At 34.4% G+C, this 23,628-nt stretch overlaps 3 protein-coding genes across 10 annotated transcripts; 2 read left to right on the forward strand and 1 right to left on the reverse strand.

Annotated features, from left to right (window-relative positions):
* The first annotated feature begins 4,589 nt into the window (after positions 1-4,589).
* On the forward strand, positions 4,590-5,943 carry LOC117921304. The gene has a single exon (XM_034839162.1). The coding sequence runs from the start codon at positions 5,114-5,116 to the stop codon at positions 5,666-5,668; it is 555 nt and encodes a 184-aa protein (XP_034695053.1). The 5' UTR covers positions 4,590-5,113; the 3' UTR covers positions 5,669-5,943.
* On the reverse strand, positions 5,843-8,282 carry LOC117921303 (HVA22-like protein j). 2 transcript variants are annotated; one of them, XM_034839160.1, is made up of 8 exons: positions 8,117-8,282; positions 7,911-7,995; positions 7,744-7,787; positions 7,519-7,617; positions 6,984-7,040; positions 6,841-6,904; positions 6,547-6,762; positions 5,843-6,188 (listed from the first exon to the last, which is right to left on the reverse strand). In XM_034839160.1, exons 3-8 carry the CDS (start codon positions 7,773-7,775, stop codon positions 5,946-5,948), a joined length of 711 nt encoding a protein of 236 aa, XP_034695051.1. In that variant the 5' UTR covers positions 7,776-7,787; positions 7,911-7,995; positions 8,117-8,282; the 3' UTR covers positions 5,843-5,945. The 2 variants fall into 2 exon arrangements, with proteins under 2 accessions (XP_034695051.1, XP_034695052.1); XM_034839161.1 differs by having other exon boundaries at positions 7,911-8,027.
* Positions 8,283-10,960: 2,678 nt separating this feature from the next.
* Positions 10,961-23,447, forward strand: LOC117921049 (lipid droplet-associated hydrolase). Of its 7 annotated transcripts, none has more exons than XM_034838809.1 (13): positions 10,961-10,996; positions 12,107-12,208; positions 12,305-12,378; positions 12,594-12,665; positions 12,769-12,797; positions 13,889-13,939; positions 14,442-14,492; positions 15,089-15,148; positions 15,261-15,343; positions 17,052-17,199; positions 18,791-18,841; positions 19,389-19,493; positions 23,047-23,447. In XM_034838809.1, coding segments are annotated over exons 1-13 (972 nt in total). In that variant the 5' UTR covers positions 10,961-10,994; the 3' UTR covers positions 23,191-23,447. The 7 variants fall into 7 exon arrangements, 6 of the variants coding, with proteins under 6 accessions (XP_034694700.1, XP_034694705.1, XP_034694699.1 ...); XR_004652283.1 differs by lacking the exon at positions 10,961-10,996 and adding an exon at positions 11,339-11,700 and having other exon boundaries at positions 19,396-19,493; positions 23,047-23,133; XM_034838807.1 differs by lacking the exon at positions 10,961-10,996 and adding an exon at positions 11,352-11,700.
* The last annotated feature ends 181 nt before the right edge of the window (positions 23,448-23,628 follow it).

The raw sequence follows: 23,628 nt of genomic DNA on the forward strand, positions 1-23,628 counted from the left end.
TTTGATTATGTAATCAATTTTATTTCAGAACATTTTTTTATATATAAAATAAGATATATTTTTGTGAAATCAAATTAGATAACAAAACTTAATAATTGTGAGGGAGTAAATTTGATGATGATCGTTTCTCTTTGGAAAAAAAAAAGTTTATTTTGCAAAAAACCAAATTTAAAATTTTAATTATAAAAAACAATAAAGACAACCAAAATGAAATATTAAGGAGATGAAGAGATATAGCGAGAGAATGTGACTACAAGGGAAAGTGACTAGGACAAAATTGAATGACATGAAGAAAATTATTTAGTGCTACAATTTAGTGTTATGCTTGATGTCACAACTTATGTTACACTTTGATTTTGCAATATAAGTGTGAGAAGACCATTGCAATCATAACTCAAGTATTCTCAAGATGCTTAATTCAATATTTCAAATGAGTTTGGGGCATACAAAAACATTTTAGGATAAACTATGCAAATCCATGTGAGATTTTATACGGTATCCTTAAGTTTTCTTCTATTTATTTGACATTCATAGTATTCATTAGTTGATGTGAACCATGATAATGAACAAATAGACAAATTGACAAAAAAAAAGGCTTGTCTAATGGAAAAAGTTGTTTTATTGTAGTTTATGATTTATCTTGGCTATATGATTCATAAGAGAGAGAAATAACGAAAAAGTTTATCAATATACAAATGTATAACTCTTTAAGAATTTCAATTGTACATAAATGCATCATTATAGGGATTTGGTTTAAGTTTTCCCCAATAAGACTCATAATATATATGAAGGATGCGATTAACTTCACTATCTTATTAAAGTGACAATATCAAATGATGCTTTTGGAGGACTATTAGTTGAGTCATTGCGATGAGAGAGTTATCTACAAGGAACCAAGTCTATAAATAGGTTGTTTTTCTCCCTTATGAGAGCATTAATAAAAATAAAAATAATCCCATTCGTCAAAGTACTATATTCTTCTTTTTTATGTGAGACTTTCGAGTTAGAGATATACTTGATTGATTTTTGTTGTCTTTCACGATCGCAACATGGTTATTTGGAGTATTATAAGAACAATCCTCAATCTTTTTCTTATGTAGAAGGTTGTTTAAATTATATATGATCCGTAGAAAACATTATGTGCTATTATATTGCATTTTTCCGTATGGAACTATTTCTATAAACCCTCAACATTGACAATAACTATATTTTTTCATTTATTGAAGAAATAAAATACAGTTAAGGTATCTATTTTTAAACAAATAGAAGACTTAACATAAAAATTGTAACAAATCAGTAAAAGAAAAAAAAAATCTCAATTGTTTATTATTTTTGGAATAGAATATTTCTAGAACCAACATGAGTAGGATGCTGCCTTGAGTGAAATAATTAAATAAAAATATAAAAATAACATTACCGAACAAGTCAAGGATGACCATAAAAACCAATCACTGTTAGGAGTAAATAAGTGTCAACAAAAAGAATTGTGCCTTGAAACCAAAGTTACAAAGATCTAGTGGTAATTTTGTACATGTGCTTTGAGAATCCAGAGCAAGACATGATCCCCACCACAGGCTGAGGTAATGTCATGCCCATGGGTATGTTAGTTGAGACTCGAGGGGAGTGGCTGTGACTTATCCGACCAAGACTTGTATACGTGAGCTGCACAAAACACGGGAAAAAACAATACCTAATGAACAACCAGGGCGGGCCAGGTCTTCATACTCCGTATCATAAATGTTCACCAACAAACATATTGAAAATATACACCCACAAAATAATAAAGCCGAGACTGTCTCGGTCGTCGCTCATCTGTATTAGCTCTTTCAGTTGGTCTGCCCTCTCCTCCTCCATTCTTTTGTTCTTATGGTCAACATACCTATACTATACTGGTTGTTTGGAATCATTCCTCCTCCTCGTTTCCAAGGACGTGGGTGGGTCCATTTCCCTTAACCCAATTGCTTTTTGGCTTTTTTGGTCGATTTTACGAGGATTTTTCTCAATAGTACGGTAAATTAAAAAAGTTATGCTTAAATTACTGTAGTAGAAGAAGTTATTACAAATATACGGTAGTTTTTGCCACATAGAAGAGAGGATTTACCACTTAGGAGAGAGGAGAGAGGAGAGAGGAGAGAGGGTTAACGGATAAATTATTTTTAAAACCAAAATCATCTTTTCAAAAGTCAAAAGGAAAATCGTCTCTTCAAAAGACGAGTTCCATGAAAAAAAAAATTTAGTATTTAAAAAAATTCCCCATTTACAAGGGAACTCGTCTCTTCAAGAGACGAGTTCCATGAAAAAAAATATATATTTTTTTAAAAAAATTCCCAAATTATTATTTAAAAAAAAAAAAAAAAAACAATTCCTCAAGGGAACTCGTCTCTTCAAGAGACGAGTTCCCTTGGGAAAAAAAAATTCCCAAATTACAAAAAAAAAAAAAAAAAAAAACAATTCCCCAAAGGAACTCGTCTCTTCAAGAGACAAGTTCCCATGGAAAAAAAAATTTACGCAAATTAAAAAAAAAAAAAAAAAAAAAAAAAAAAAAAAAAACAATTCCTCAATGCCATGGGAAAAATTTTTTTTTTTAAAATATTTTTTTTATTAAAAAATTCCCAAAAAAAAAAAAAAAATATTCCACAAGGGAACTCGTCTCTTCAAGAAAAATTAAATTTTTTTTTTTTAAAATACTCAAATTAAAAAAAAAAAAAAAAAAAAAAAAAAAAAAAACAACTCCACAAGGGAACTCGTCTCCTGAGGAGACGAGTTCCTATAGGATTTTTTTTTTTTTTTTTTAAATACCCAAAATAAATAAATAAATAAATAAATAAACAATTCCTGAAGGGAACTCGTCTCTTGAAGAGACGAGTTCCCATGGGAAATTTTTTTTTTTTAAATACCCAAATTAAAAAAAAAAAAAAAAAAATTCCTCAAGGGAACTCTTTTCTTGAAGTCTCTTCAAGAGACGAGTTCCTTTGAGGAATTGTTTTTTTTTTTTTTTTTTTAATTTGGGAATTTTTTATAAAAAAAATATTTAAAAAAAAAATTTCCCATGGGAACTCGTCTCTTGAAGAGACGAGTTCCCTTGAGGAATTGTTTTTTTTTTTTTTTAATTTGGGAATTTTTTATAAAAAAAATATTTTTTTTTATAAAAAAAAATATATATATTTTTTTTAAAAAATATTTTCCCATGGGAACTTGTCTCTTGAAGAGACGAGTTCCCTTGAGGAATTGTTTTTTTTTTTTTTTTTTTTTTTTTTTTTAATTTGGGAATTTTTTATAAAAAAAATATTTAAAAGAAAAAAAAAAAAATTCCCATGGGAACTCATCTCTTGAAGAGACGAGTTCCTTTGAGGAATTGTTTTTTTTTTTTTTTTTTTAATTTGGGAATTTTTTATAAAGAGACGAGTTCCCTTGTGGAATTTTTTTTTTTTTTTAATTTGGAAATTTTTTTATAAAAAAAATATTTAAAAAATAAAAATAAAAATTTCCCATGGGAACTCGTTTCTTCAGGAATTGTTTTTTTTTTTAATTTATTTAATTTGAGTATTTTTTTATAAAAAAATTTTTTTTTTTTTTAAAAAAAAAATTTCCCATAGGAACTCGTCTCTTAAAGAGACGAGTTCCCTTGTGGAATTGTTTTTTTTTTTTTTTTTTTTTTTGTTTATATTCGGGAATTTTTTTATAAAAAAAATATTTAAAAAAAAAAAATTTTCCCATGGGAACTCGTCTTTTCAAGAGACGAGTTCCCTTAAGGATTTTTTTTTTTTTTTTTTTTTTTTTTTTTATATTTGGGTATTTAAAAAAATTAAAAATTAAAAAAAATAAATAAATTCCCCATGGGAACTCGTCTCTTGAAGAGACGAGTTCCCTTGTGGAATAAATTTTTTTTTTATTTTTTATTTTTTATTTTTTTATTTTGGGAATTTTTTATTAAAAAAAATATTTAAAATTTTTTTTTTTTTCCCATGGGAGTTCCCATTGAGGAATTGTTTTTTTTTTTTTTTTTTTTTTTTTTTTTTTGTAATTTGGGAATTTTTTTTTTTAAATATTTTTTTAAAAAAAATATTTTTTTTCCCAAGGGAACTCGTTTCTTCAAGAGACGAGTTCTCTTGAGGAATTTTTTTTTTTTTTTAAATAATAATTTGGGAATTTTTTTAAAAAAAAATATTTTTTTTTTCATGGAACTCGTCTCTTCAAGAGACGAGTTCCCTTGTAAATGGGGATTTTTTTTAAATACTAAATTTTTTTTTTTCATGGAACTCGTCTTTTGAAGAGACGATTTCCCTTTTGACTTTTGAAAAGATGATTTTGGTTTTAAAAAAAATTTATCCGTTAACCCTCTCTCCTCTCTCCTCTCTCCTAAGTGGCAAATCCTCTCTCCTATGTGGCAAAAACTACCGTATATTTGTAATAACTTCTTCTACTACAGTAATTTAAGCATAACTTTTTTAATTTACCGTACTATTGAGAAAAATCCGATTTTACGACTTTATGAGAACCTGCCTTGTCGCACATCATTTTAAACATTCAGCGTTTTCATGGGTTTATTTTTATTTTTTTCTAATAGATTTCTCATGATAGTCTCTACCTCGTGAATGTTATAACCAATAATTCTTTAGAGTTGTGTTTTGTTGACGCTTGAAGCACCATTCAGAAGGAGACCCTAGCATCCAAACGCGACTTTCTGGGAGATCATGATGACCCTTTTTTTTTCTTATAACGGATGGGTCCAGGGTGCAAAAGTTGTTGTCACAGTGGGGATAAATTGAAAATACGAAGGCAGAAATGGGATAAAAGCAAATTCAACAGAGTGGATGACATATATCTATGTGTATACATCAAAAACGAAAAACCACACCGAATAAGGACGTTTACCATATAATCCAATAAGCGTAAGTCATGTTGTAACGCAGACGAAGAGCAGCAAAAGGCAAGCCGCCGGAGGAGGGAAGCTGAAGGGCTGAAAGCCATACGATTCATTGGCACCACTGCGAGAAAAACATCCACAGGGTATGGTATGATCCATGACGGGTGATCTGGGGGAGAGCGAGTATCACTGAACCTCCCCACAACCACAACCATCAGTCCCCGTCTCTTCAACATCCAGTCAACCATGGTGGACGACTCCGCCTCCATCTCCCACCCGCCGCCCTCTTCCAATCTTCGCCGTAGAAACTCCATCGGCACAGCTGCTATCCCCACAAAGCTCACCCTCCCATCAAAGGCCCACTACAGCTCCAGCTTTCCACGCCCAAACGGCGTCCGCGTTTCATCCTCAACGTCGTCATCGTCCCCCCAATCCTCCTTCCCCAATGTCGATTTCGAGCTCATCTCCCTCAAATCCCTCGCCTACACTTCCCTCAAGGACCTCCTGCCCTCAACCTCCGCCGCCCAGTCTCCGACGGCTGCCGGCACCGGTTCCGGCTCCTGCTATGAGATCTCCATTCGCAACCGTCTCGTCAAGCAAGCCGCCTGGGCCTATCTTCAACCTATGTCTGCTTCTCCGGGATCATCCGGCAGCCGGCTCTTTGACCGCATGTTGCTCGGATTCTCCATGGAGTGCTTAAGGAATCGGGTCAGTACTTGTCTTGGATTCATCAACCGCCACATTTTTTCCGCTATAATCCGTGCTTTTGATCGGATTCTACGAATGATTGGGGTCCGATGACCCAAATTGGGCAAAAGGGTTGGGGTCCTTTACTGATCGTAGCGGCTAAGGCTGAGCCTTTTTGTTTCATTCATAGAATTGATTCCGTTACAAAGTGTATTTTGATTTGCACACGGTTTTTTCAGTGTGACTTTCGAATTGCAAAAGAAAAAAAAAAGCAAGGACAAATTTACATCTATAAAAGGAGATTGATATGTATAAAAGGAGATTGATATGTAATGAATTTGGAATTTGGACTAAAAGAAAAGGGAGCAATTGTTGTTTTCTTTTGCAAATTTCACTGATCCGGTCTTGAGTTTGAGCGCCTGAGTCTCAGGCGAACCGCATGTAGCTGATTTTCGCCATCTCCCTCTGGGCCGGCTTTAGAATCCGGACTGGTGATGAAGCCATTCTCTGCCTGCATTTGTACGTGTTTGGGGATAGAAGGTTGAGAAATATCGTGATTGATAGTGGTAGTTGGGGTAGCTTGTGCGCTCTTCTTGCTGTCTTGGCGTGTGGACTTTCCTTCTTCTACTTCCTTCTGCAAATTTTAGGTTTTAAGTTTGCAGTGAGGCAGAAGAAAAGAACCAAAAACCCTATTGGTCTAATAATTTGTTTTATGTGAGTGATTTGTGTCTATTCGTAAAACATTGAATTGACGAACCATTTGGTTCCATTACATTGGCATTGCATCTCTTTAGGCATATAAATTTACTTGTTATAAGGTCCCAGAATGTGGGAGTAGATAACTATAGTTTTATGTATTACTAATGAATTAGTGATGTCAACTGTCACACATTCCCAGAGGGGTGGAAAAGGGGGTAAAAGGAATTTGGTTCTACACCAAAACCACTGCAATTCACCTCAAAAATGTATTTAGGAGGAAATTTAGATTCTACCTCAGAGCCACCGTGTGACGGCATCCTAGCAGACTGGGCAGCCAAGAACTGGAGCATTTGGACGAACGTAGTCTGTCCGAACTTGGCGCAGTGTTGCCAATAAAAGATGGCCAAGTCCCACACCCTGGCCCTCAATTCCAATAGCTTCCTATCTATGTCCGTCTCATGCTTTGCTACATAAGGCCGCAACAACACTTCATACACATACCCTGTTCCCTGCATTAACCCAACAAGTTTTCTTATTCTTTCATCATAATCCCTTATTTTTGGTCCCTAAAGTCTCTCCTTTTTTACCTTTGTCTTGGGGTACCACAAGTAGATGATGAATGCCAACTTCATCTCGCCATACATGGGCAACCTTCACAGGAATAGTAGCATGAGAATTCAATGCACCCAAATACTACCTACAAATTCCTACTGGGGGGGATTTGGCATACCATGAAATAAAAATGTCAGCAAACCTCTCTGTGACAGTCAGCATTGCCACAATGATCCTGAAAAATTCGTGATAATTAAAATTCCATTGGTAATATATACAAGTTTAGGATGGGTAAGTGGAATGGGCCATGTCATCCTTTAATGCAATGGAGATAGTGACATTCCAATTTATTTCCACAAGGAAACATTCCAAATTGATCAAATGATCCTGCCAGCCAATTTATAAGAATTTCTCTTCAATTCGTTGGACAACCAACAACTTTTTAAGTTGGTGAGGTCCTACTCTGTAATTATCATACGTGTGGGATGTGGTTAGATGTTGATGTCATTCTCTGTTTTCGTGAATAATACTGTGCTGAAGATTTATAATGCTGAGATTAGATCATATGAAATAGGCATTAAAAAGATTAAGAAAAATCAAGAAATCATTAAAAGCCTCCACAGTTTAATAGAAGATCAGAATCAATTTCAACTACAACCATAGAACTCGAATGCTCAAAATTTAAGAAAAAAAGAAAGAAAAAGCCTTCTCACCAGTATTGACACCAGAAGCGGAGTTCTTCGATTTCAACCTTGTTCTTCTCCACGATTTTGTAGCACTCAAATGCAGGATATGCATATCCAAGAAGCATCCTGCCATTCCAACAGAATTAAAAATTCCAAATCTCGTCGGAGTCGACCGTGGAAAACAGATTCAAATAAATCAGATGAAAAGACAAAAAATGAATGAGTAGAAAAAAGATTGTTCGCATCACATACAAAAGACTTCTGGTGATGAAATCTCCCAACATCTTTAATAATCCCTGCGCAGCAAAATTCCAAACGCTCATTACTCAAATAATCGAATTTCTCCATACTCTCACAAAATTCATTGAAACAAAATCCAAGAACTCGAGAAACGAAAACAAAAAGGGGACGAATCCAACCTGTTTCTAAGAACGAAGAAAATCAATCGCAGAATCAAAGTTTCATCCAAGCCTCCAACAAACCTCCATTAAAAGGATTCAGGCGCTGCACGAGAAACGATAACCCATGGAAAACGGCTTCAAGGAAAAACGAAAAGAAAATAAAAATGCAAAATAAAGAGAATAAGATTCATTGAAGTAGTTTAGGAAGAAATGGTGTTATTAACCTATGGAAGAAAGGATCTCTGATTCTGTGAAAGATTAAGATTCGCAGAAACTTGGGATGAGAGGCGAACAAGTTCGTAACACCAAAGACCTCCAAAGACCTACAAATATATGTGTCAAAGGGAAGAAATGATTTGGAGTGATTGGATAGAAAGAAATTGGAAGGATTTCTTGGGAGGGACGCTTCCTTATTATTTTACACGAACGACTACATTTCAACTTTCAATTTTTCAATGAATTTTTTGGGATTCCAACGGATTTACCGTTTGGCAGTTAGGTTCTATTTTCCGGTATTTTCGTCTTTTTCTCATTTTGTTAAAAAATATATATATTTTACTAAAAAATTATTAATTTTGATTAAAATCATTGGCCACTTATATTTGCCTTATATATTTATCTATCTTTATAAATTTACCTTAATAAAGCTTATGGTATCTAGTTGTTTAATCATCCGGACCATATTTTATTTTATTACAAGTACAAAAATTACAGATTCTTAAAGTCTTTGGTCAACACTAATAAAAAATAAATTAAATTAAATTAAAAAAGAAGACTGTGCGGCACATGTGAACTTGTCCCGAGAAATGGCATGATCAAATACGGATTATGAGAGGATCGAAAGAAGACCGTCGGTTTCACGTGATGGAGCCATCCTTTTGTTTTACTTTAAAAAGCAGACAACACAGAATTTGCGTTATACTATGTATTATTAATCGCAAAAAGGGCTAGTATACAATGATACAAGTGGATTTATTATCTTTGTATTATAAGATAATATTTGTTTTTTATTCTTTTTTACTCTAATTAAGATATGTTTTCCCTTTGAGAAATTTACAAAAGAAATAATTTTTATTTATTTTTACTTTAATTAACATATTTTGTTTTCGAATATTTTTTAAAAATTTGTATTGTAACTAGAAGATTTAAGCATATTTGCAAAGCTAAATTTTATATCATTTCAAATTTTGTCCCTGTCAAATGTGTATAACTCATCACTTATCAAACCTGAATCTTGAAGACTTAAAACTCGTTTGAATTTTAGAAAACACTTATAATATTTTTAATATTTGAAAATTTTTATCATTCAACCATTATAAATATTACAAATGTTCTATAAAATCAAAAGAGTGTTTGATTATATTTTATGAAATATTTGTAACATTTTTATCGTAAAAATTTTTAAATGTTTATAAGGTTAAAAATGTCATCAAACAAAATGAGTCATAATTTTGAAGATTAATTTAGAAATAATTTAATCCACTAGATTTCCTTTATATCTACACCTTGTATGTAGATGGATTAATTCTATGTTAATATAAAAAATATACAAATTATGTGTATGATAAACTTATTTTTTAATTAATTTTTTATTTTATAAAATAAAAAAAATTATTATGATTTTTTTATTTATAAAGCTTAAACAATTCTAATCACGAATTTTGTTAAATATAAAAAAAAAATTACATTTTTTAAATAAAAAAATTGAAATATGATATAATTTTTATTTTAGATATGAAAAGATAATATATATTTCATTTTATTTTTATTAATTTTATAAATTAAATATAAAAAATATATATAACATTATTTTATTTGATATATTATCTTAAAATATTACGTCCACTATATATTAATATCAAAAGATATAATATCTTATTAGAAATCATATCATATCTTATTTTATCAATCAAATTTAGTTTAAGAGAATAACAATTACGTGAATAATCACAAAATATTATTAGATATTTTTATTTATATCATGCCAATCCATAGTTTAAATTTGAAAGGAGTTAGTACAAAGCCCACCGGATAATTAGTCTTGAGAATTTCTCTTATTAACCCATATGGATTGGCACAATATAACAATTCCTATCTTCATTTTTATTTTAATAGATATTGTCCATCTTCATTTGGCATTCACATAATTTTTAAAAACATTTATTTTATTTTATTTTTGTTGTTAGAAGGAATCCAAACATTTCTGTTGGTGTCGAGTTAACTGCATTCAAGTCCATCTAATTTTACTAAAGTTAGGCAGACTTCTTCCCTACACAAAAGGATGTCTGAACAGGTAGTCTGAGCACGTCCATCCGAATCTTAAGTCATAAGTCAATAACAAATAATTCTAATTATTTTTTTTGTGGAAGAGAATGCACATATACCTTGTTCATACTTCTTAAAGGATTTATATAGAGCTGATGACATCGTCATTATAACGTTGATTATGCATTATTGTCTTTCTTGTAACGATGATTGTCCTTAGAGCAGAAATTGAGCCTTGATAGGATAGTCAATGCTCATCACTTTACGTGGACTAGACAATCGCATCAAATAAGGGTTGTTGATTGGTGTTATTTGCCGATTATCGTGCCAAAATAATAGAACATGCAGTTGACAGTGCATTTAACTTGATAATGTTTGAGATTATGTAATAATTGATTGACATTGACTTTTGGGTATAAATGATCTCTAGTCCATAGCTCAGACATCAAACCTGATTAACCATGCATATTAGAAATAATGAGAAGTTGACTAAATTGATTTTCCCATTTGAAAGATCCAGTCGACTTGATTTGTCAATTCCATCTGGTCTTGTGGAAAAAGGAAAAAATTTCACTTATGGTGTCAGATGGAGCTTATTTTGGTCTGACTTAGACGGTTTATATATCTGCCCTGATTGGTCAAAATGTCTTGAGTTTGGGAAGGACACGTGGAAGAAACTTTCCACAATTTCTAATGTTAATTATCATGCAATAATAATATTTCAAGTTATATACTATAGATGCTATAATTCAGCGGGGAGTTCACATTTGGAAGCCTGAGTAGGGGTGGAAGAGGGGCTGAGGAAGCGTTCTAGTCAATGCACTTATCGCAGGGTCCATGTACGTTCTGCAATGTTGCGTTTTTAATCTTACGTCTGCAAGGGCGGCACCCATTCAAAATAGCATTTTATTTTAATTTTTTTTAATATTGTTATTAGTTGCATTCAATTGGTTTAACAAGTGGTGTTTGATCTCAAAAAAAAAAAGAGCTGGTAGGTTAGGTCAACCTTTTAACCAAATCCGTGCCGCAGGTCACAGCGGTGGCAAATATTAGCGTCTTTGATGAAGTTTAACAGGTCAATTAGCGATATGAATAATGGGGGAACTGGTCAGAGTCAGCGAAATCTTGAGTTTGGTTGGTGTGGGTTAGCCTGATCCGATTGCATCATCCACACTGGGTGTGATACGGATGGAGCTGTCTTGGCGCTGCACCCACTTGTGAAATCAGACTCTTACGACCGAATTCAAATACTGAAATGCTCACCACTATTTTTATGTTTTTATGACATCACTGTTGAATTGATCTTCTTATCTAATCCTTAGGGGCAGATTCATACAATTGTACAACTGAGACTGGAAACGAAATATTAGGAGGGAAAATTTAAAGAACGCTTATTTCTTAAAATCGCAGAAATATAAATTTAATTTAAATAACATTTTTTTAAAAGAAAAAAGAAAAAAAAAAAAAAAAAAAGGAAAATGCTCGAACGGTTTTGTGCTACCATACTCCGACCCATCTGCTTCTCACTCTCATTCCCTTGCAGGTAAACTATGAATCCCCAACATCCGCATTAATCCAACCTTTTTGCCCTAACTATCTTTTCAATTTGTTGATTTTTCTATCAATTTTTGCTTTTATTTTTTATTATTTGTTTCTTCAATTTTGTGCGTTGACTCAATAGAACAGACGTTTTTGAATTTGTTCCGCTCATTGTCTCTCAACACTTTGATTCTTGGAACGAGTGAGAGAACTGATTGAAAAATTGCTTGAACGGATTATTTTTCTTAGCATTTTCTTTATTCTTTCATATGAATCAAACAGAAGTATACCTCAATTTCTTTGTTGTCTGACAACTGGCGATACCCAGTCCTTGAATCTTTCTTTGGATTATTCTGATGACTTCATCTGACCCCTTACATCGCCTGTGAACTTGATTTTTGTAATGCTAGGATCAGGTATATATCAAAGTGTGCAAGTTGTTTGATGGATCATGAAAATTTACTTCCAAGTGGCAGGAGCCTTGCCAGTTTTCGACTCTGCAGTGTGTCTGGGTATACTCCAGTTTGCTATCTTTTTTCAGTTTTTGGTTAAGGATTTGTTGATGACGAGTATATGACTGATTTGATCTCTTAACCTATTCTGGTCAGTTATACAACCGAGTTACTTGATATTCATGCTGAAGAACCTAAATTGCATGTTCTATTCATCCCTGGAAATCCTGGTATGTGTTATGTGAACCCACATGTTCTATTTTGAGCAATACCGTACAAATTATGTGCTCCACATTTCTCCCTTCTCTATGAAAGGCAGAGAACCAAAATTCCATTAATTTCAAAAGTGTTCTTGTTACATCAGTTATATGGGTTTTAGTATAAATCATTAGAGATTTCCTTTGTATTTCATGATTAGAATTAGGAATTGGGGTGGTCATCACAGGTGTTGCTTCATTTTACAAGGACTTTGTGGAGTCACTCTATGAGCTACTTGGAGGAAGTGTATCTGTGACAGGCAAGGAACTGGTTGCTGCTTATACATGTTCTTTGCATGTGCATACCCAAATTTGGACCTTTAATTTTAGTGCTAATGGCTGTGTCTTTGTGTTCATCATCAGCTATTGGGCATGTATCACATACAAAAAAGGTACTTCTCATTTTGCCAACATAAGTTTAAACAGTGTCAATATCGCTGTGTACCCTGTTATTGACATTGCCTCTGGTGTTTCGAGTGTTTATGATTCTACATAGGTGGTTCCCTTTACCTTCTAAGAAAGCAGCATTGACCTGGTAGATAGCCAGAACAAACTTTTTGATCTTAAAAAGCTTAACATTTTGTGTGTAGCTAGTAAAAATAATTTGGAATTAAGCTTTTTCAAGCTGATTTGAGTTGAGGAGTTCTGTGACTCAATCAGTAATGGATAGATGTAAAATTTATATAGCTGATATAATTTTTAAGCATATACATAGCATTTGTATATACCAAAAATACTGGGGTTCTTAGCCTTTAATGAATGCTATAACTTTGTAAATCTTGTTAGCTAAAGATGTTCTGCCATTGCTGGTGCCTTCTTGATGCATCTAGAAATGTTAAGAGTCAGTCGGACATTTTGTTATTATATATTCTATTGGTGTCAAAATTTTCAAATAATACGGTCATTTGCTCATTCCTTGTCTATTTTTCCTTTGCTTTATTTTGCTTCTGTAATGTGACTCATATCATTGCTTCCACTTTTCATGGAAAATAACATGTACCAATAAATTTGTGAAAATTTTAAGTTTGACTAAATAGAAAAATGCAACAAATTGATTTTGACATGTCTTAGGTGCAAAATTGTAGATACTTGGAAGTATATGTCTTCGAACATCCCTACATCTATGTTAGATCTGTTTGATTGGCTGGTTGATTGGAAGTATATGTCTTTTGCCTTATGGTGCCCTTTGTGGGCTACCTGCGTACTTTGGTGCACCCTTTTTTTAGGCATTACTTATAAATTTTTTTCTAAATATTTTTTTTCCTTGTGCTTTTTCACTGTGCAATTGTGAATAAAATCTGTAGTTTTCAATGTAGTTTGGGTTTGAGACCATGAAGTGGTTTGCTATGTTTGCTTAATGAAACTAATTTATTCTTATCTTCCTGAGATCCATCCTATGCAATACAACTTGATTTGATATTTTATTTTTTGTTGTTTACTAGCTTGGCTCTTGTTCTTATATGAAGTTTAATCTTCTTTGTAGAACTGGGAACATGGAAGGTTGTTCTCATTACAGGACCAAATTGATCATAAGGTAATCCTGCTTGCCTTTTTGCCTTTTTTTTCCCCTTATTCTTATTATTAGTTGTGGTGTTAAGAAAATGTTTTGCCTGGTAAAAGTGATCATTATCTTTTTATCTTCAATAACATGCTGTTGGGAACCTTAATGCCTAGGAAGCAAGGAAATGTGGATAAGTTCATGTCATCTATATTTAGGGAGAACTGATATTGGCACCTGCTAAATACATTGAGCTGCATGATTTAGCAATCCACTAAAGCAAAGTGGTAAACTGCACTAAGGCCACAATTTCCAAATCGATTAACTCTTCCCCAAATAAAACCTATAAACTGTTGAGCTCAGTTTCCTTTAAGAAAGCCAATTCTAATATCTGTATCTCTATTGACTCTATTTATTAAGAATTCTATTCCTTCTTTCCAAATCTGTGTCCTTTTTTTCAGATTTGGTTAATCAAAGTGCTATGCTTTACCTCTATGTTGGTAAAAATTATAATTCCCATTTGATCTCCTTTTTGCAGATGGACTTCATCCAACATGAGCTAAAAAATATTGATGCTCCTATTTTACTGGTAGGATCATATTCTTTTTGTTATTAGCTTTAAAATGTTAATTATGGCTTATATTTTACTGAGGGGTGTTTGGGGCTGGGTTTGTTTATGTTTATGTTGGCTACAAAACTGCAAACTCTGGCCAAAATCACGTTAGGAACCTTGGATCTGAGTGATTTTTCAGACATATGTGTTCCCAGAAAATGCTTACAACAAAAGTAAAATAATTACTAGTTTGAGGGCACTTGTTAGTTTAATGGCATGGGTTGGCTTTGCTTTGAGATTCCATTTTGGGGAGATCAGGACTCAGGAGTACAAACTCCTTAATTTTTGTGCTGTCTCCATATGCAGTGATTTTTGTACTGTGATTCTCCTGTGCATGAGAAGTGCATACCATTGCTGCTTCTTTCCTTCTAAGCTGCTTTCCACAAGACACTTATCTTTGTTCTGCTTATGTCAGTGATTGGCCTTTAGCTGATTAAGCTTATAAGACAACATAATTAAATCTTTTCTGTGTGATTCATCTATCTCATCAATGTTTTCTGAAAATTGTGCAACTTGACCTATACTTTCTTGCTTGAAATTCTTGGTAGCTGACTAGTAATCCCTTTCTGAAGGTTGGGCACTCTATTGGTGCATATATATCTATGGAAATGTTCAGGAGATCCCCAGACAAGGTGATAACAAATTACGCTAGTTTCAGAGTATATCATGCTACTTGTCATGTGCTTCTGATGCAGAAAAATCCAGCTCCTAACCCCTTTTCCCCCCTTTTCAATCTGTGGATAGGTTATCTATTATGTTGGACTATATCCATTTTTGGCATTAAACTCAGAATCCAGGAAGCAGACTACCATTGGGAAGATTTCAGCGTAAATCTCTTTCCTTTTTATAAGCAATATCACTTCCCTCTCTTTCTATTTTATCCCATATGTATATAAATGAATCAATTTGATCTTCAATTGCAGTAATTTTCTCTTGATTATTAGCTTTCTTCTAACTTCTTTTTTTTTTTTTGGTTGACATGGTATCCTTAATGTCCTTTTGACATCATTGCAAAATCTATGGTTCATTTATCAGTCATTTTATATCTAGTGCAGTGAAAAGGTTCAAATCATTTCATTTTGTTACTGCAGGAAATTAATATCTTATATCAAATAAACATGAAACTAATATATTCTGAACTAGCGGCTTGTTAAAAAGCTCCACAAACATGTATTCAATGTTGGATGAGGCTGAGAGATTTCCAACCAGAACATTATTTTGGTTGTATTGAAACATTATTAATTTTAAAATGCTGTTAGTCATATTTCTATTATCGAAAATCTTAAAATTTCCCTTGGGTTCACAGGTTCCAATCAAACTTTTGCAGCCCTAGTTAATATTTATAGTTAATCATTATTAATTTTCGCTAAACAAGAATTTGAAAATGAAAATAGGACAAATTTCCCCAATTTTAGCTTGCAGTTCATTTTTTGGAGCTAGGTTACCCTGAAAGATTGCTATGTCTGGGAGATCTAAAATGTTTCCATTTCAGTCTTTCAGAATTTACATAGAGAAATTTCTCATTTGTGTGGTTTGAGACATTAGAGAAGAAAGGAAAAAAGAAAAAGAAAAAGTGGAAGCAAGAAATGAATAGTTGTAATGGAAAGTATAGAAGGAAAGGAATATGACAATGTTATACATTTTATAAGGCGGGTTTGAAAAAAAGGAGTATGCAATATTGGGTGAAAATTTTATTTTATTATGAAACATGCTATTTTCTTTTTAATAGCTTCTCAAAATTACCTTGGCAACACACTCTCAATGGAACTAAGTGTAATTTTTATACAAAGTGAAGGACATTTTGCCTATGCCTTTATTTGGTAATGCTATTCAACAATGCGGTTCAGCTTAAATAGCCGTGCTATTTTATTACTGTTATTATTTCTCACACTTACTGTGAATGAATGGAGGTATTTATTTTTGTTTTTTGGGAGACAAGCCATAAAATGTAAGAAGGAACTTTGGAGAGCAGCCTCATAAAAATGAGTATCTTGGCATAAAAAGCAATGGCCACAACAGATTAAAATGGTTAAAATGTCCTTGGGAAACACTGGATGGGAAAGGGGTAGTTTAAAGGTAATCTCTTTTAGTTTGCTTGTAGAAGTGAAAGAACTCTTTTGTATTCAGAACTGGGTTACTAGGTTCTAACTGAGTAATCTAAATGAGCTTGTCTGTATCATATCAAATGCAGTTGGAAGTGATGCTCCCCATTCCTGCTCTTGTTCCATGTACCATATGTAACATCTTTCAAGTAACACTTTTTTGATGTCTCAACCTCTTTGGACCTTTGAGCCTCTGCTTCAGGAGAGAGGATCCCTGGCTTTGGCTCTACAGTTTAGTTTAAGTGACAAGAATGGACTGTAACCTTATCTATTTCAGTTGGTTCTATTATAAACTTTGTACTCCTGCCTATTATTGTCAGTATTATAATTTTACACTTTTTTTTATGGACTATATAACACTATTATCTTATTGTTGTGGATGCTTCTGTTAAGGTATTTAGTGGGATTAATTTTGCAAGTCTATGATATTCAGGTCCCCAATTCTATGTGCTGCTCTAAGTTCCATTGTGGCATTTTTGGGATTATTACCAAGATGGGCTTCTGGGTTTATTGTATCAAATTCTCTTGGGAAATCATGGTCTTCTACTGCAGTTGAAGCTCTTTGCTCCCACCTACTGAAGGTTAACCCTTGTTCTTGATTGTTGGAGTGTGGATATGCTTCCCATCCGTAATGCTTAATGATGAAATTTTTTTTGAAACTACTTTTCACGTTAGTTGATATTCAAATTGTCGGTTTTGAAGATCTGTAATCTTTCTTGCAAACATGATGGTCCATCATCATTTTTGCAATGAATGACAATACAGAGCTGTTGAACCAATTGGGGATGTGACATCCAACTCAGAATATTGAGTTTTGTTCTTGGTTTTCACAACCATGTTTTGATTATCACTGTGGGAAATCAACAATGAACCATCGTGCTAGATGGATTCATCATCAGCACTTAGGTTCAGTTGTCTTCTTGAGGCTTCTGTGCATTATTCCCTTTCTTTATTACAAACCTTATTCATGGCATTGCATTCATGTGATTTTTGGATGCTCACTGATAGTTTTAGTAAGCTGGTTTTATCTTCTTTATGTTGTTTATAGAATAATAAATTCAAACTTTCAGTAAGGGATATGTGACTTTCATTTGGTAGATGACTCAACTGTTCTCAGAAGTGTACATATTGAAACCATGTGTCATCACTCTTTCATGATCACAGAAATCTTCTCAAGGATTATTTTTAAGTGAGTTAAAATTTCTCATGTTCATTGAGACAGAAACAAGGCAGCTGGCTTAGCCAGTTTGGCGTATACTTGCAGAGATTCATTGATGGGATAGATTGTTCTCTAAGGACCTGTCCATGGGAAGGTCTTCTCTAAGGTCATTGTTTTCAAGTTCTCTTCCAATTCTACCTGTGGTTTTGGTCAAAATAGAATCCATTTCTCTTTTTTAAAACTACAACCCAATGTGAACTCTTTGTTCCATGTCAGCAGCCATCCCATGTTACCGCCTCTAAATGTTATGAGTGACCATCTTGACAAGTTATCAGTCAACGCCTTGGAAAGTTACTAGTTACCACTTTAAGGAGTTATAAGAAAACCTTATAAGTTGTCAGTTTGAAGGTCGTAGTCCCACCTTGTAAGTAATTGGTAGTTACCTTAAAAAATATTAATAATCATCTTGAATGTTATCAAATCCTCACCTTGAAACCTGGAAAATTACTAGTCCCTGCCTTGAAGGTTATTAGTTGCCACTTCAAAGCAATCAATTCCAACCTTGTTGTTTGTGTCCACCGTGACAAGTTATTAGTCATCATCTTGAATAATTATCAGTCACCACGTTGAAAGTTATTTTAGCATTTTATCCCCACTTTGAAATTTTTTTATGGAAGATGGTAAAAGTCATCTGAATAGAATTTTTTCTTTTTAGCAGTTGAGGCAAATGGGTGAGGGAAAGAAGTACAGAAATTTAGACATGTTTACCGCCTGGTGATGATGGTGAAAATTCACAATATTTGTGTCACCAATATTATTGATATCTTTATCCTTGCATAAGTTGCAGTTTGGCCTAAGCCCTTGAGGACAAATGTGATTTAGAAGATAATGCCAGCTATTATGGTACTAGCACAGGCATCAAATTTGATTCTTCAATTGTCAATACAAGGATGGGCATATTGAATGTTGAATTTTTTGTATTAATTTCCATTGCATATTTCATTTGTTTGCAGTACCACACAATTCGGAATGTGCTCTATATGGCAATGACAGAGTTCACAAGGGTAAGACTTCTTTACCCACAATATATATGTGGTGGAGAGTTAAAATTGCTTAATCATGGTGATGTTTTGGACTACATCTTGAAATATCACATCAGGTCATCATAATTGCCAACCCAGCTTGCACCCTCAACTATTTTTTTTCTTTATCTATGTTTTTCACCCAGTTTCAGTATTTCATATTTATTTATTTTTATTTTATTTTTTTTACTTTTGAGTCTATATCTATGTTTTTCTCCATTATCTTATGATCAAGATTTGATCCTATGATTCATTTATGAACAACCATTGCCTATACATTCGCAGTCTAGCTTCTAAGAAGTTGAAGGCAATTTTCTACTACCATTTTCTCTTAATCATCATTGGCTTTACATGATTTTTATTTTCTTTTCTCCTCGCTGATTCTTGAAAATTTTATGTGGTATATTATCTCTATGGGTGTTGGTCTTTGTTTGCATTATAGCTATAATATTAATGTCTTCCTGTTCAGCATTGTCTGTATGCGATTACAACATTCAATCTTGTATTGACCATGGTCCATGAGTATTAGCTTTCAGAACCTCTGGATTGGGTATTTATGAGAGAAAAGCGAAGCCAGATAGCTTTTTTATTTGGTGTTGATGATCACTGGGGACCGTTGCAAATGCTTGAGGAGGTAAATGTGTTTAGTTTGGCCCTCCAAATTTGACTCCGATATCCTTTTCCTTTTGCTCCTTGACATCTATTTTGCTTTTGAGGTTAGATTTCTTGTTATGACTTGTTTGGCTGATATTTTCAAGCAGTATTTTCTATAACATTTCCATCTAGATCAATATTCTTCAAGGACTTGTTTGATCTTTTTTGGAATTTAAAACCTAGGTGGATACACTACTAGTGCCATTTACTCTAATGTTCCCAGCTAGGAATATCCTGATTTTGTATTGATTGATGGACTCTGATCTCCAAGTTTGCTTCTAGACTTTTGTTTTTTTGATAAGTAAAGAGAGGTAATAATATATTATAAAGAGACACCAAAACAGTGACTGATAGAAAACAAAAAAGATACACTAACCCCCACCCAGCTGAAATAAAAACAGCTGTGAGCAAGGAGGTACAAAAAAGACCTCAGCTTCAATAAGAGCTTAACCAATCAATGAAGCCAACTAATGTCGAAGGACCATCTTTAATGAACAATTTCATCTCCGACCAAAGAAAACGAACAAAAGAACTTTTGAGTTTTTGGATGGATAACATATCATCTTCAAACACAGTTTTGTTCCTTGCCTTCCAAACCGTCTAAAAAATGCATAAGGGACTTACTCTCCAAACTTCCCTCCTCTTCTTACCCACAAAGGACCCATCCCATCTCAAAAGTCACCCTAACTGATGCAGGCAGCACCCATTGCACCCCAAAGAGAGTGAAAAACAGCTCCCATAAGGTCCTTGTCTTGGCACAATGGAAAAGAATGTGATCTATCGATTCTTCATGCATTTGACAGAGGTAACATCTATTTGCTCACAACCATCCTCTCTTCTGAATTTGATCCAAAGTGAGAGCTCTACCCCATGTTGCTTCCCACCCAAAAAAACTCACTTTGGGCTACACACAAGATTTCCAAATGATATTCGACGGGAAGGAAATTGTAGAGCTTGGTTCTAAGGCTTTGTATAGGGATTTAACAGAAAACTTCCCGCACTTAGTCTCCTTCCAAAGCACCCTATCCTCCTCATCCCGCTGAACACTCTTCCCATTGAGACTCAATAAGAATCTGTCCACCTCATCCACCTCCCAATCATTAAAGGATCTAGAGAAATGCGGGCTCCAACTCCTCCCTCCGTCAGTGGAACTCCACACATCATTCACCCAAGCGTCCTTAGAGACGGCTAGAGCAAATGATGAAGGAAAATAGACACAAAAAGGTAAAGCCCCACACCAATTATCCTTCCAAAATCTTACCCTCCGTCCATTACCCACCATAAAGGAAAGTCTACTACTTACCAAGTACCTTTCCTTCCTAATTGCTTTTCACCACCCCACACCATGGCCATCCCTCACTTCCTTAGTACATCATCCCCCTTGCTCCTTCCATACTTTTCCTTTATCACTTGATTTCAAAAGGCCCCTCTCTCAATTGCAAACCTCCAACTCCATTTGTATAGAAGAGCCTTATTGAGGATAAATAGGCACTTCACCCCCAACCCCCCTTTTCTTTTGTCTAAGCAAATAGTCGTCCACCTTACAAGATGAGTTTTCCTCTCAAGAGCCCCATCTCCCCACAAGAAATCCCTTTGAATCTGATCTAACCTCAATCTGACTGTCCTGGGTAAATAAGGTACAAACATGAAATAAATGGGCAAATTAGGCAAAGTGCTCTGTATCAAGGTGATTGTCCCTCCTTTGGAAATTTACTGTCTTTTCCACATTGTCAATTTCTTTCGAAACCTCTCCTCCACACCATCCCAAGCAACCACAGACTTAAAAGCCGCACCCAACGACAATCCCAAGTAAAAGGAAGGAAGACTCCTTACTTTACAACCAAGTTCTGTAACCAAATCCTCCACATTTTCCACACATCTCATTGGAATTAACTCACTTTTCTCCAAATTAATTCTCAACCCCGAAATGGCCTCAAACCACATAAGTATTCAACATAAATACGTCATCTGATCCTGAGAAGCCTCACAGAATACAAGTGTATCATCCGCGAACAATAAGTGGGACACTTGAGCCCCTTTGCCACCTCTACCCCTCACCTTACAAGCTGTCAAAAAGCCCCCATCCACAGCTCTCTTTAGAAGACAACTAAGTGCCTTCATAGCAATCACAAACAAATACGGAGAGAAAGGATTCCCTTGCCGTAAACCCCTAGAGCTTTGGAAAAAGCCTGAGGAAGTCCCATTAATCAAAACGGATAACCTAGCTGTGGAAATACACCACTGCATCCACCCTAGCCATTTCTCCCCAAAACCCATCATACACAAAATTGAAAGCAAGAATGACCAGTCCACATGATCATACGCCTTTTCAATATCAAGTTTGCACATCACTGCACACTCATTGTTCTTCAAAATCAAGTCTATGGTTTCATTAGCAACAAGGGCAACATCAAGAATTTGTCTACCCTCCACAAAGGCATTTTAGGCCATGGAGACCACCTTTCCCACCACCAGTTTCAACCTATTTGCTAGCACTTTAGCCAACCACTTATACAACCCTCCCACCAAATTGATTGAACTAAAATCTCTTAAGTCTTTCGCTCTCCCTTTCTTTGGGATCAAGACTAAGAAAGTTGCATTCAAACTTCTGACAAAACAGTTGTGGTCATAAAACTCCCTAAAAAAACCCATGACCTCTTTCTTCACAAAGCCCCAAGAAAACTGCCAGAAAGCTATAGAAAAACCATCAGGCCCTGGCGCTTTGTCCCCACTAAAACCCTTAAGAGCCTCAAAAACCTCCTCCTCAAAAAAAGGCTCTTCCAGCCTGGCCGCTTCAAGAGCCTCCAGCCTTGCAAAGGAAAGGCCACTAATGTCAGGCTCCAATTTCTTGCAGTAGACAACAGAACCTTAAACGCATTGACCACTCCATCTCTGATCTCATTCCCTTCTGTTAACCAAGTACCATTGATTTTAACTCGAGCCATTGAGTTCCTCCTTCTGTGAGCGTTAGCCATCTTGTGGAAAAAACTAGTATTTCTATCCCCTTCCTTCAGCCACATTTCCATTGATTTCTGTCTCCAAGAAATTTCTTTTAGGAGGACCCATTTTTCAAAATCCTCCTTTGCTTCTCTCCTAGCTTCCATCTCAAGAACAGCTAGTGGTTGGACTATCTCCTCTTTGTCCCAAAATTCCACCTTCTTCAAAGCCACAACCTTATTGACTTTGACTTATTGTTTGATTCCAGACTTATTGTTACTTAATTTAGGGTTTTTGGCCATAGTAGATATATGTTCCTATGGGAGCCCTTGCAAGAATGGGATAATGGGAAATGAACTTTGGGGCTGGTTCCAAACATCTTGGAAAAACAGATAACTGTGGTGTCTATGGAGATTTTACAACAATATTTTTATGGCAATATAGAGCGTTACAGTGACAATTATGCTGTTGTTTTCTCTTCATGTTCATTTTATCTAGTGATTCATAACTTTGCACTGCCTTCTTTTTCCCATTTGCTTTGCTATTTCTTCGGTTTGACATTAAGCTGATCTTTCACTTGTATTTTCTGTATACAGATTTCCAAGCAGGCCCCAGATGTTGCTCTATCAATAGAAAGAGAGGGCCATTCTCATGCTTTCTGTTGCACTGAAGCTGGCTCATTATGGGTAGCTCAGCATGTTGCAAACTTGATCAAGAATCAAATATCAAGTGCAGACTAGAAGGGTCAGACTCCAGTCTTGCTACCCTTTTGTTTTAGTGACTGAGTTTAATTGGTTCATGATGTGGGTCAAGAGGGTGTTGGTTGTTGGTTAGCATCTGAAATTAGTCTCATTTCATTCTGTTTTTATTCTGAAATCAGATTATTTTGTTGTCTAGCTGATAAACATTGTGATTTGTTTTGTGAACACAAATTTCTACGTTTCTTGTTAATTACCATTTCACAATATCAGTAGCAACCCTGTTTTACTTGATCTAACTACTTTTTTAACTCATTGCTATATGATTTCCATGTTGTCATTAAAATGTTCCAGTGGAAAAACATTTTCCCCTAGTAAGCAGCCATCTTTGTTTCTTTTATGCCTGGTATAAGGACTCAAATATCTTTGTACTACAAATCAGATTCATCAAGCAGAAGTTGATTCTACTCAGCAACCAGG

Source organism: Vitis riparia, chromosome 8, assembly GCF_004353265.1.
Source record: "Vitis riparia cultivar Riparia Gloire de Montpellier isolate 1030 chromosome 8, EGFV_Vit.rip_1.0, whole genome shotgun sequence".
NCBI lineage: Eukaryota > Viridiplantae > Streptophyta > Magnoliopsida > Vitales > Vitaceae > Vitis > Vitis riparia.

What these genes read in the sequence shown, in the direction of transcription:
- LOC117921304 (XM_034839162.1), top strand. Translation starts at nt 5,114, where the DNA reads ATGGTGGACGACTCCGCCTCCATCTCCCACCCGCCGCCCTCTTCCAAT.
- LOC117921303 (XM_034839160.1), bottom strand. Translation starts at nt 7,775, where the DNA reads ATGTTGGGAGATTTCATCACCAGAAGTCTTTT. An exon ending in TTCATCACCAGAAGTCTTTT is followed by an intron (nt 7,618 to 7,743) that starts GTATGTGATGCG and finishes TTGGAATGGCAG; the next exon opens with GATGCTTCTTGGATATGCAT. An exon ending in CGCTTCTGGTGTCAATACTG is followed by an intron (nt 7,041 to 7,518) that starts GTGAGAAGGCTT and finishes CGAATTTTTCAG; the next exon opens with GATCATTGTGGCAATGCTGA.
- LOC117921049 (XM_034838807.1), top strand. Translation starts at nt 11,636, where the DNA reads ATGCTCGAACGGTTTTGTGCTACCATACTCCGACCCATCTGCTTCTCA. An exon ending in TCACTCTCATTCCCTTGCAG is followed by an intron (nt 11,701 to 12,106) that starts GTAAACTATGAA and finishes TTGTAATGCTAG; the next exon opens with GATCAGGTATATATCAAAGT. An exon ending in AGGAAGTGTATCTGTGACAG is followed by an intron (nt 12,666 to 12,768) that starts GCAAGGAACTGG and finishes GTTCATCATCAG; the next exon opens with CTATTGGGCATGTATCACAT.